General features: G+C 46.3%; 1 protein-coding gene across 3 annotated transcripts in view; it reads right to left on the bottom strand.

The window, feature by feature from the left end:
- COBL (cordon-bleu WH2 repeat protein) overlaps positions 1-13,079 on the bottom strand; it is a 370,310-nt gene that overhangs the window by 14,097 nt on the left and 343,134 nt on the right. For all 3 annotated transcript variants that reach the window (XM_064290208.1, XM_023544235.2, XM_023544236.2), the window contains 4 exons: positions 8,446-8,537; positions 5,051-6,939; positions 3,552-3,671; positions 1,868-2,128 (listed from right to left, as the gene is read on the bottom strand). In XM_064290208.1, coding sequence (XP_064146278.1) covers positions 1,868-2,128; positions 3,552-3,671; positions 5,051-6,939; positions 8,446-8,537 — 2,362 coding nt within the window. The remainder of the gene's footprint in view (positions 1-1,867; positions 2,129-3,551; positions 3,672-5,050; positions 6,940-8,445; positions 8,538-13,079) is intronic.

Genomic DNA, 13,079 nt, shown 5'->3' with positions numbered 1-13,079 from the left:
TCCTCCTTGTGTGCCCAGGGCTGCCCTGCTGGCCTGCGCCCTGACGTACCTGCTCCCTGATTCCTCCTCCCTGAATGCCCAACCGGCCTCCTCTAGTTCTGGCTCTTCCTACCTACTTCCTACATCTCCCGCCATCTCCCTGTTCACAGCACAACTTCCTCTGTTCTTTCAGACAACTCTTATGCCTTTTTGTTTTCCTGGAAGGTAGAGAATCAGTGGGCTTCAGAGAAAGCAAGCCCTAGGTTAAAATTTTGTTGTTGTTAGCTGACTCAAGGCAACCCCATGCACATCAGGAGGAAATACTGCCTGGTCCTGTGCCGTCCTTGTGATTGGTTGGGGATCACTGTGATCCAAAGAGTTTTCATTGGCTGACTTTCAGAAGTAGATCGCCAGGCCTTTCTTCCTAGTCTGTCTTAGTCTGGAAGCTCTGCTGAAACCTGTTCAGCATCACAACAACATGCAAGCCTCCACTGACAGACGGATGGTGGCTGCAAATGAGATACACTGGCTGAGAGTCAAGCCCTGGCCTCTTGCATGGAAGGTAAGAATTCTACCACTGAACCACTACTGCCTCTGAGATTTTTTAGTCCACCGCTTCCTACCTGTGTGACCTCAGACAAGCTTTAGCCTCTCTGAACCCTAGGCTCCCCATCACCCCTGCAAGATGGAGGGCATACTTCTGAAAAGATCCAAAATTACCTAACCAGAAAATGTCTATAAAGCCACAAATCCTGTGTGTTATCAGATCCTTTACATGATTGCATTCAACATAGTTCAAAATATATCCAAAGCTCAAATGAGATAACTAACCTCAAATTTTAATTTAAGTCACCTGGCAACCATTTGAAACCTGGCAACCACTGCGGAATATTAGACTCAACTCCCAGAAAATCTGATTCAGGAGATACATGGTCTATGGATTTCACTTGAAGAAATACTGTTTTAGGACCTCAAAAACATCCAAGATCAGCCAGACCACTGGGGCTGCTAACTAACTGCATCACTCTGGACTCCCAGGGAAGGGCTCTTACGATCTGTGCCTTTAGTCTGTCACCGCACTGTGTTTGGAGAGGACACCTCTCTACTGAACTTCCAGAGCTATCTTATCAGAATTTACTTGGTCTAATTTTTATTACCCTTATTCTGTCATTCACCCCAATTTCTGTACTTTCCCCCCATTATACATGGTGGTGTTAGGTGCTGTCGAGCAGATTTTCTACTCATAGGACAGAGTAGAACTGTCCCATAGGGTTTCCTAGGCTGTAATCTTCACAGGAGAAGATCACCAGGTCTTTTCTTCCTTGGAGTGGCTGGTGGGTTCAAGCCGCTGACCAGTAACTTAATAGCTGAGAGCTTAACCACTGGGCTACCAGGGTTCCTTCTACATGTAAGAAAAAACAAAAACGAACCCGTTGCCATCAAGTCGATTCCAACACATAGTCATGTATAAGCCAAAACCAAAACCAAACCCATTGTTGTCAAGTTGATTACGACTCATTCATCAAATTCCATAAAAATGAAGAAAAAAAAAAAAAGCATGCAAATAAAAAGCTTTTAAGCTGCCTCTCAGGTTTTTTTTTTTATTCTCAGGTTCAGCTGAGGACATGGGTAGGCACCTACCCTCCAGGCACCAACCGTCTCACCTATGTGAGGGGAGAGCGCCTCTCTTCCTCTCTCTGATATGTCTAAGAGTAACAGCCATATTAGCTGTTTTTTGCCCTGCAGCCTGTCTTCTTGTTGGTGGCTCCTGGCCCACGCTGACCTCACTTCTGGTGTGTGCAGCATACTTGTGACACTGCACTGCATATCTGTGCCATCAAGTGTGTCTCTTGAACACACACACACACAAACGCTTACACACAGTTACCTTTTTTAATCTCGCAGCCCCCGAGCCGGAGCGAATGGCATCCATCAGGGCTTGCCTGGCATCCACAGGGTTGTTGAGAGTGCCCGTGCTGAACTTGGAGGCTGTCGCTGTCCTGGGCACGGGGGGAGCTGGGGCAGCAGGAGGCAAGGGGGGTGGTGGGGGTGATACACACAGGCTGTCTTGCTGAGGGATTTGTGACCCGTGTGCAGACAGTTCAGCATCTCGGAGGGTTTGGAGCTCCTCAGAGGCAAGGGATGACACCTAGCAATGAAAGTGTTAAATGAAAATGTCCCCAAAGCTGCTTCCTGTGAGGAGGCTGATTATCTTACCTTTGGACCTGAAGGGCTCCTTTGCAACAAGCCAGGGAAGCCTGTTTGCTTGCTGGGGAAACATCTGTCCCTGCTTTCCCCCTGCATCCCACCTAACCCATGACAACCTCAAAACCAAACCAATTGCTATTGAGTCAGTTCTGACTCACAGCAACCCTACAGGACAGGACAGAACTGCCCCACAGGGTTTCCCAGGAACAGCTGGTGGATTCGACCTGCTGACCTGTTGGTTAGCGGCCGAGCTCTTTAACCATTATGCCACCAGGACCTCAACCAGTGACAGGGACTCAGGATTTGGCAGGACTTCCTCTCGGAGTGGCTATCATTATTTACAGAAAACTTCTTGGTCTTATAACTCTTCTTGGCAGGTGAGGACAGAAACAGAAGGGACACAGGAAGCTGACCAGTCACTGGAGGGTACATATGAGTCACATGCTTTTTGTATTGTGTATGGAAGCTGCAGATGACACTGGCCCAGGCACCCGAGGCCCACTCGGCCCCTGAGGTGATGGAAAAACCAACGCTGCAGTTCTGCAGCAACTTCATCCTAAGAGATGGAAGGGAATTGACTCCCAGTTGCTGAACTTTCTAAGCTTGAAGCTGCATTTGGTCATCAGCTGGAATCTGCTCAATTTTAAGCGCCCACGTTGGAGGAGTCATGCATTCAGAAAAGGGTGGGGCATTGTTAGGGACTGAACTGTGCCCTCCCCAAAAGATAGGCTGAAGTCCTGACCCCTGTACCTATGACCGTGACCTTGTTTGGAAATAAAGGTCTTTGAAGATGTTATCAGTTAAGTCAGCATGAGGTCATACCAGGGCAGTGCTCATCCTAATGCAATCATAGCAGCCTCCTTGTAAAAGAGGAGAGACAGACAGAGACAGACACAAGGGGATAACGGCTATGTGAAGCCATCTCTACAAGCCAAGGAGTGCCAAGAAATGCCTGGGTCTACCAGAAGTTGGCAGAGACATGAAAGGATCTTCCCCTAGAGCCGAGGGAGAGAGCATGGCCCTGCAATGCCCGGAATGCAGACTCCCAGGCTCCATATCTGTGAGACGGTAAGCTTCTGCTGTCATAAACCATCTGGTCTGTGGCGTTTTTTTTTTTTTTTTTTTTGCAGCCCAAGGAACCCCACCCAGAAGTGTTTCTAGGAGCTCTCATGTCTTTCGCTCTGGCTGCTGAGGGACTGTCCCGTACTCTGGAGCCAGATGGGGCTTCTTCACACCCATCTCCTCACGGGTGTCAGGGTGGCCATCAGCCAGGAGGGTTGCCCTTGCGTTTGGGGCTCCCAGCCAGGCTGCCAGGGGAGGAGGGTGCCTGATGCCAGCACGCCTACGGGAGGCTGCCCTCTTACCTTCTTCAGGCTGCAGGCACCACTGTGCCCACGGATGGCCGCCAGCAGTGCCGACCGCTCGCTCTCTGCCTCCGTGTAGAACAGCTTCTTTGGCCCTCTCTCTGAGGTGTGCTCTGCAGTCTAGAATATTAACAGTGTCAATGGAGTTCATTCAGATAATAAAGAAACGCAACCTGTAAGCAGCTCAAAAGAAAACCAACACGTCACTGAGGCCTATATAATCCCTTGCACAGTTCTTATCTGTAGGAGGCTGTATTTTTTTTTTTTTGTATATGTGATACAGTATCAAATTAAGATTCTGTATTGACCTTACACTAGAGAAAAGAAAAAAAAATCAATGGTTATGTATTTGGGAAAGAGGCCTCAAGTGGCACAAATAGCTAAGTACTTCATTACTAGCCAAAAGGTTGGTTGGCAGTTTGAATCCACTCAGAGGTGCCTTGGAAGACAGGCCTGGTGATCTGATTCTGAAAGATAACAGCTTTGAAAGCCCATGGAGCAGTTCTACCCTGCACACATGTGGTCATCATGTGTTGGAATCAACTCAATGGCAACTAACAACAACATGTATTTAGGGAAGCATCGAATGATTGTCTCTTAATGTCACATCACTCCTGTCATTTGTCCTAGCTTTCAGAGCTAGCGTGTGCTTCTCAGTCCTGCAGGCCTGGATGAGAATCCTGTGTCCACACCAGCTAGTAGTGTGACCTTGAGCCATGTTACTTAGCCTCTCAGAGTTTTCAACCTCAAAATATAGATAATAATCCCGAATAATTGGGATTGTTATAATGGTTATTAAATGAGAAAATAGTTGTAAGTAGTTAAATCTCTAGATACTGGGTGAAGGAGTACCATAAAATTGTTCCTATCACTGTGAAAGAATTACAGTATACTGCTGCTAAGAAATATGCAAATACAGAAAAGCAGTGGCCCCAGCCTACATTTTTTATGTACACAGTCAGTTGTTCAAGGACTGGTCTAGAAGTGACCAGACCCCCTGGCCTCTCTACTCCTTCTGGCCTGTTTGTTGGCTGACATCTTTTCGGCACTCAGGGGCCTAAAGTCATGCAGACAAGCCTACAATCTCTCAACTTGAGTGCTTTCGGCAGTTCTATCCAAATAGTCCATGGGCACTGGGGCAGAAATTCTGGTCACAGTCAGCACTGGGTGTGCATCAGACACATTTGCTCAGGACTGTTGGTGGGACTGACAGAGTTTCCACATGGAGGAGCCATGCCACCCACCGTCAGAAGGTAGACGGCAGCACACACAGGCTGCTAATTCACAGAAACCATTCAGAAGAGGGCTGAAGTGGATGCTTGCCTTTCTAACCCCAGGAAATGTAAGGGACAAAATAAGCCACTTTATTTCTTGTGACAATTTCAGTGCAGCATATTGACATGTTAGAAAAAAATAAAGATGTCAACAGCCTCATCTTTATCCTTGTCCTCTCCCTCTCCTCCAGTCCCACTCTAGGAATCTAAGTCAGGCCTATTCACCTTCCGCAGCTTTTCCTTCCCTCCTGCTGCATGGATGGCTTCCATCAGAGCACTGTGCAGGGACGTGTCTTTTGGCGCTGGCCTTTGGATGACAGGCTTGAATTTCTTCTTTGGCCCGAAAATGCTGGATGTCAAAGTGCCCTCTGTTTCGTTTGCATCTGTAGATAATGTATTCGGTTTCTGCTCCGTGTCTGGAGACACATGGCTGTTCGTGGTGGACACTTTCAGGGAGTGAGGAGGTTCGCTGCTGACTGGGGGCCACCTCAAGCCATTCACCAAAGCCCTGGGGGAGGCCTGCTCATCCGCTGAGTGGGAAGGGGGGGCGTCTGTACTGTCCTGCACGTACTGTGGTTCAGACGCTGAGCTGGTCTTCTGGTTCCTCGGACTCTGCTTTCCACTGAAGCCACAGCTCTGTCCCACAGAAACATGATCCCTCTGGGAAGGCTTGATTAGTGGGACAAAGGAGCTTTTTGGAGTTCCAGCAGGACAGTTTTGAGCAGATAACTTTCCATAGGAGCTAGTGATCTCCGCTCTTGGATGGGTACCCACTGCTGATTCCACCCCGTTACTGCTGGAGAGGTTGAAGCAGGGCTGTTTTGCATCATCTTTACGTAGTGCTGTCTCTGAGCATGGGTTGGGGGTTATATTATCTTTTGTAGCAAGATGTCGTCCAGCTGGCTTTGGGGCTCTGCCTTCATAACTCCTCTGAGCATCACTGTGCTTCACTGTCAAGTTAGCATGGGGTTTTTGGGCTTCTATCCGCTTGGCTATAGCTGAGGCCACGTACTGGCTGGATGTTCTTCTCGGGGGCTTGAGAAAAGAGACTTCTGTGGTGGTAGTTGCTGGCCCTTTTGCCTGAACAGTGATGGCTCTGTGTGACTGGCTTCTCCTTTCCTCCAGATGCCTCCCATCTTCTCGGGGTGCAGGCTGCTGCTGGGGCAATGTCAGTGTGGGGCCTGGAGAGGTGGGGTGTGCTCTGAGCCTGCTTTCTGGATTCTGGGGGTTAGTTGGCAGGGTGGTGCTGGTTCTTTTCACTGGGCACTCCGTGGGCACACTGGAACGATTTTCCATGGAGGTGGACCTCCAGAATTCTTTTACTTTTCCAACGGGTTGACCTTCTGTTTCAAGAACGGATGATGACACGGGTATGGTCTTGCTCCCGTTCATGTAGGGACCCACCAGATTCCCTAGCTCATCAATCTTAATGGCACCCGTTGAGAGGGATGCTCCTCGGTCATAACACCTCATCTCTGATTTTGCAGGAACAATTTTGTATGTCGTGAGGCCATATTTAAGTCCATAACTTCCCCCTGTGTTTTGGCCTCGTTGATACCACGAAGGTGGTGACAGGACTTCATTTTTATCATTGCCTTCCTTTTCACTTGCTGGCTGTGAATTCCCTCTCTGGGTAGCAGGTCCAGTCTTTTCACTGCAGGTCCAGCCATACACCTGGCTCTTTTCCTGTGCATTTAGGTCATCCGTGTGTAACTTTGAGGCAGAAGTAGTCACTCTGGGTCCAATTTTAATTGAATTCACAGCATTACAGGTGTTGGATAAGGCCAATCTGGTGTTTTTTCCACTGTCATGGGAAGGAGTATATGATTCAGGCACTTCTCTCTTCTTTCCAAGGGGCGGGTTATCCTCAGCCTGGAATGACAGGTGGGTTCTTCTGCTGGCAATGCTTCCCGTGTCAGAAGAACCTGCATTGTTGTTTCTGTTGGAAAACAGCCCCAGATCAACGGGATCATCTAAAACTTCCCCTATGAATGTCACTGGGATTGCATCTGCATTGCTGCTGGTGATTATGGCATCTTGTGTCAAGTGGTTGGAGACATCATTTAAAGAGTTGGTTAGAGAGCTGGTGTCTGTTTCATAACTCTCTTCCATTTCTGCAAAGAAGTAAAAACACAAGTCACACACTGACACCAAGTGAGCAATTCCCATGACAATGACTTAGTGCAATCACAACCAGGAGTTTGATTTCCCTGAGGTTACTTCTGTGTAAGTCATTTACATATCTGTAAAAATGTCATTTCAGTTTGTAATCTACATATGCCCTGGGGCCAGAATCTCAACTCTCATTACTCAAGAGAACTGTTTGCAGACCCTCAGTGTTTCAAGGTGAGGTATGTAGTGACAACATGGTGCCCACATCTTTTGCTGAAGAGATTTCTGAATACAAGCCCTCTGGAAGAACTGGCTCAACACAGGAGCATGAAAGTGAGTTTTGGGTTTTAACCTCCAGGTTTCTCAAGTTCACTGGAAGCAGAACAGAACATGTGGGCCCACTTGCTCTACCTTTAACTTCTTAAGGAGCTAGATGACTAAGTCTTGAGTACCTCAAAATTATCATGACTCTTGAAAGCCCCAAATGATGCAGCAGGCCATGTGGTCAGATGCCTGTGGGACTCAGCAGGCTGATTTCAATGTGTCAGCTCTGCGAACCATATATTCTGAGGACAGGGAACTGAGGAGTCAGTCAGACAAAACCACTGATTGATCCTGCAGTCTGTTTCCTCCTTCTCCTCCTCCATTTCCTCCTCTTCCACCTCCTCCTCCTTGTTTTAACTTGTAGCCAATATCTAACTTCTTATTTGTTTTTCTGTATGTGCCCTGGAAGAAACAGTACAGCTTCTTCGTTTGAAAGATTCCCTATTTGTTCACAGGGATTTTTTGCATCTGCACTGGCCTCACACTACTGTTTACCAAAAATATCTCCACAGAGTAGCAGTGCCATGAGATGCTCCATGACAAACGGGTCCCTTCGGCCAACATGTTGTGGGCTGCATTCTCCTCTGAGAGATATGCTACATTTTAGCAAGTAAAGGCCTAGAAGTTAATAAAGAAAGCTTTTTATCTTTGTGTCACTCAGGGTTTCCCTAACTCATTTGGGCGCTTTGAACCTTTTATTTATTTGTTTTAACATGTATGGCATGTTTTATGTGTAGGATAAGTATTACCCAGAGAACGTTCTACGAAGCTGCTTAAGACGTTTCTGCAGTACTGTTCTGCAGCATGGACGAAAAGCTGTGTGTGGGGAACTGTGCCCCACCTGAGGGTGCTCTCCCCTCACATGCAGGCTTCTTCACATTTGTCTTAAGTCCAATTTCTTTTGAAGACCTTTTACTCACATAAACCCAAAACCCATTGCCGTCAAGTTGATTCCGACTCACAGTGACCCTATAGGACAGAGTAGAACTGCCCCATAGGGTTTCCAAGGAGCGGCTGGTAGATTCGAACTGCTGACCTTTCAGTTAACAGCCGAATGCTTAACCCTGTGCCACCAAGGCTCCTTGCCTCACACAGTTAATCCAAAAAGTGTGACCAGGAAAAATAACTTTCAGAATTACAGTCACATAATACAATATAAAAGTAGTAGGTAGGGTAGCCTTTACCTTCTTCATCAAGCTCTGCATGGGTTTTCTGGAACTGTCCAGTGATCAATAGGTGTTCATCATCATTTGAGGCTGTAGCAGCTTTTTCAGGTCTGGGGGACACCAAAGAGAAAGCAAGGGCGTTCATTTCTTTTACTATTTATTTAATTTACTCCCAGAAATACCCAAGGAAGGTGCAGTTGGTAATCAATTTCAGGTAGTCGCATGTTCTTCAGACCACTGTTCTTGGCACTACTGAGACAGAGATTCTGAAGTGTACGTGTCAGAGTGTGTGTATCAGTGTGAGTGTGAGTATGTATGTTTGTAGTATATGTGTGAATGCATGTGTGTGTGAGTGTATGTGTGTCTGAGTGTGGGTCTACGTGTTTGTATGTGTATGTATGCGAGTACACTGTGCAGGGATGTGTGTGAATTTGTGTGTATGTGTATGCATATGGGTGTATGTGTGTATGTGAGTGTGTATGTGTTAGCATGTATGTGGCCACAGACAAGTCCCGCTCACTCTGCAGTCTGAAGTCTAAATTATAATCCACTGCACAAAGACAAGTGAACGTGCAAAGAGGATTTGCCTGCGTATCTGTCACTCTAAAGCTGTAAGCTGCAAATGGTATCTTACATCTGAACGGTAATAGGGGTTAGGTTCCAGGCTGCGAGAAGCTTGAAAATGCCCATGCTCACACACCACTTGGGAACTGCACAATCAGGTTATCCCCAAGTCTTTCTCCCAACCCCACAGTACCTTCTACAGAATCAAAGTCTCTTTTCAAATTTACAATCCCTGACAGGGACGGATGACCAAGTAAGCAAGGTAAGCACAGGCTTACATGCATTTACTTACCAATCTGTAGTGAACAATTTCAAAGATGTTATACTGAATGATAATAAAAAATGTGGTGAAACTTACAAGCAACTGTTCACTATAGATGATCTGGTAAGCAAGGTAAGCACTGTGCTTACCCTGCCTATTGGATAATCCACTCCTGGGTGCTCCTTTGGGCTCTTCACCAGGGAAAATAAAAACAATGAAGAGGATGGTAGCAAAAATTATCATTATAACAACAGTTACAGTAATAACAGCTTCCACTCGAAGCACTTAACCCCAAATGCCTTCACACAGGCTGCATCAAAGAGCTAAGGATCTTTCTTCACAGAGCAGGGACGGGCCTGGCCAGCCCAGTCCTTTATGCTGAGTTGGCTGTCTTCATGTTCCAGCTCCTGAACAGAGCTCTTTTGCATGGATTATCCTAGTATAATCCCCACAACCAATTTAGAAGGTAGGTGGTGTGTTATCTCCATTGAACAGACAGGCAACTATGTACACAGAGACTTAACAAAACTGCCCAAGATCTCACCAGGGTCTAGACCGGGTGGGCCTGCTCCAAAGCCCAGGAGAAGGCCGTGTCCAGGGCCAGGAGGCACCATCTGGTCCTTGCAGCCCTGGGCGCCCAGGAAGATGTCAAACCATTGGGCTGGGAGAACTGGACGTTACCTTATTTGCGTCACAGGGACAATAGCATCAGCGAGACAAGTGCTGCCAAAACAATTTGAAAACTCTCTTTGCAAGAGCTCGTCTCTATTTTTCTATTGTGCAAAAAACACAGACATGCATAAGGCAATTGTTTGCAGTGAAAGCTGAAGGTTTTTCTGCTGATTGTTAAAATTGAGGACCAATTTCCATCACTGCTAATCGGGCTCAGATAATGACGCATGAAATATGCTCTGCACAATCCTCACTTACGTAGCCAGGTTTTAATTCAGATAAATGAGCCTTTCTTGTTTGGTGATTGCGTCCTTTTGAGAGCCAGGAAGTGGCTTCCAGATTGGTGGCAGTTAATGTCTTCTGACAACCCAGACAAAGGGGACGGGCTGGTGATGTGTGTGCATGTGGACAAATTAATAAGGCTCACAAGAGTACATGATTGTTCCCCTTAGTTCTTTCGCTTTGAACTTTAATTATCTGAACGCATTTTACTAAAGTTTTGTTTTTCTCTTCCAGGAAATGTGATGGCTTAAAGAAATTTAAGTTTAAAGAATTAAGAACACGTATAGCAGAGAAAAAAAAAAAAAAAAAAATGAAATGTTACATAGAATAGTATTCGAAATGGAAAACAGAGCCCTTCCCAAATGCTTGCCATTAGTTTGGGATGTTTAAGGAACCCAACCAAATCAATTATAGCTATTTTTTTAACTTTGAAGTATTTACCATCATGTCAAAATATCTAATCACATCACTCTATGAAACACTGAAGAGCACAATATTAATAAGAATTAAAAACAAATTTAAGATGAAAATTCCTTTGGCCCTACTATTTTATAAAAGTTAAATTAGCAAAAAAGAAAAAAAAAATTACCCCAAGCTGATAAAGATACAGTAAGTCTGAGTCATTTACACTGGTTACCACTGCCACTTGTTGCTCTATTGGAAAGCAATGTGGACATGTTACAAGAAAAAAACAAACTTCTTCAAGAAACAAACTACGTTTCTTTGTAAGAACTTTGGGTCATTCATCTCTGTCTTAATAATTTGCCTAAAGGAAATAATTCAACAAAAGGAAAACTAGTATATTCATGGGAAGAACTCCTAAAATGTCAACAGTAGGGATAGTTAAAGAAATCACTGGACTTTGATTCCACCAGGCATTGAAACTAGGAAAAATGGTGATTATGAGGTATATGTAGAAACACAATAATGATAACTTAAGTTAGTATATGATGTGAAAAAATCAGGATTTGTAACTCCACATAGACTGATTATGAAGATATAAAAATAACTTGCATACGGCAAGGGTAAGACAGAAACCCAAACCTACTGACCAGTGTGATTCGTTGAAATGGGTGGATTATGGTGGATAACTCCCCCTTTTCTTTAGAATTCTGTTTGTTTTGGTAAAATCTGTCTTGGGTAATAATTTTTTTTTAGTGGGCAAAATTTAAAATAATCCCTTAGTCTTCTAACTAATAACAATTCCTTTTTTTTTTTGAAAAGTGGTTTCTGTGTTTGTCATATTGTGGATAGCATACACCTCTTCATTGTGTTATGGAATGCCTAATGATCCCAGCAGGTAGCCCGGAGACCTAGGGAGATGGGCGTTGGCAAGGCCTGAGCCATCACAGCCCTTCAGCGGCTTCCTCCCACCCAAGTGCAGGCCTCAGCTGCCCTATGGAATGCATTGGTAGCCATGCCAAAGGGGTCAGGGCTCTGAGCTGGTTTCCCTCCCCACCTCCAGTCCACGCCTCTTCCTAAGCTGAGTCCTATTCCCTTGTGCCTGGGTCCTACTTTCCTGCCAGGCCCTTCCTTCCATTCACCTTCTTGAAACCTCACAGGTTTGGCCTAGAGGCAGTCACTTAGTCCCATCTCAGCTGGCTCACGGGCCTGGCTCCTGGGTACCCCAAAGTGGGTCTGATTCCTAGGACCCTGCTTGTCTGGGAGGAGAGTGGGCAGTGATGACAGACACCACTCATTAAGGTGGTTGTGGAGTGAGGGAGGATCTGACCACAGCTGTCCAGGCCCATGGCTGGGGTTTCTCAGGAGAGGCTGCCAAAGACCTGGCACCTCCGAGGGAGGGGGAAGAGAAAGCAGGCAGCCCCTCCTGCAGCTTGCTCTTGTCTTGATGCAAAACTGGGGCTCTAAGCCCTGGGCATCTGCATGAATGAATTATCCAACAAAAGCAATTGGCAACTTCTCTATTTTGCTTTCCAATGTAAAATCTAAAGAGGGGGAGATTTAGCACTATTTGCTCTTTCTTCCCCACCTCACTCCCTTCCACTTCTCCCCAAAGGGTTACAATGAGTTACAGCCCTTCCTGTCTCCTTGCAGAGCCCCTAGAGGGCCCTAGACCTCCTGGGCTCACAGGGCAGCCACCCTCCCCTCCCCAGGCTAGGCAGGAATGCCCTGCAGAGTCCACAGTGGGCAAGAAGCACAAGCCTTTTTCAGCTTCAAATCAACGTGCACAGATGTTTCTCTCCCGGTCCCAGTGTCCCAGTCATTACTCAATCCCCTTCCTAATGCCTCCCCCTCCCTCCAAATCTTTAGACAGGTTTCTTATCTGTAGTTTACTCTGCCTAAAGACCATAAAAATGAAGAGCAAATAAATAGAGGGCAGGTACTTTGATATGAGAGTGTACATGCTGAATAAACAGGACCAGTGAAATTCTCTCTCACGGGGTTTGCGACTCTTCAGAGAACGTGATAATGTTCAGGCTGCGGCACCCATAACCTGTAAGGGTGCCCAGGGTGCCATGGTGAGTCACATCCGGGTCTGCCCAATGACAGACCCACCTCCTGGGTGTGGTGCCACGAGGGGGAGTGCTGTAAGGGCCCAGGCCGGCAGGGTGACCGTCATCTAGCTGAGCATGACCACGGCCCAGCATAGCCAGGAACCGCTGTGACCTTGGCAATGCTTCACCCAGCTGCAGACAACACAAGACCTGGGGGCAATTATACCAATTAGCGCCAGGAGAACAGGTGCTTTCTGTTTTTGTTTTCCATGAGAAAGAAAAAGAGAATGGGTTGATTCTGGTCCAGGTGGAATTTGCAAGATGCATTCACGGCCCATTAGGTCATTCCTCTTTTTGATGTGGCTAGAAGAGTTTCTTAACTTAATTGATGCAATGGTGAAATAAGGAAAAATCAA

The sequence above is a fragment of the Loxodonta africana genome, chromosome 8 (assembly GCF_030014295.1).
Source record: "Loxodonta africana isolate mLoxAfr1 chromosome 8, mLoxAfr1.hap2, whole genome shotgun sequence".
NCBI classification, from domain to species: domain Eukaryota; kingdom Metazoa; phylum Chordata; class Mammalia; order Proboscidea; family Elephantidae; genus Loxodonta; species Loxodonta africana.
Note: the sequence above shows the minus strand (reverse complement) of the source record. Positions and strands in the feature narration are given on the sequence as shown.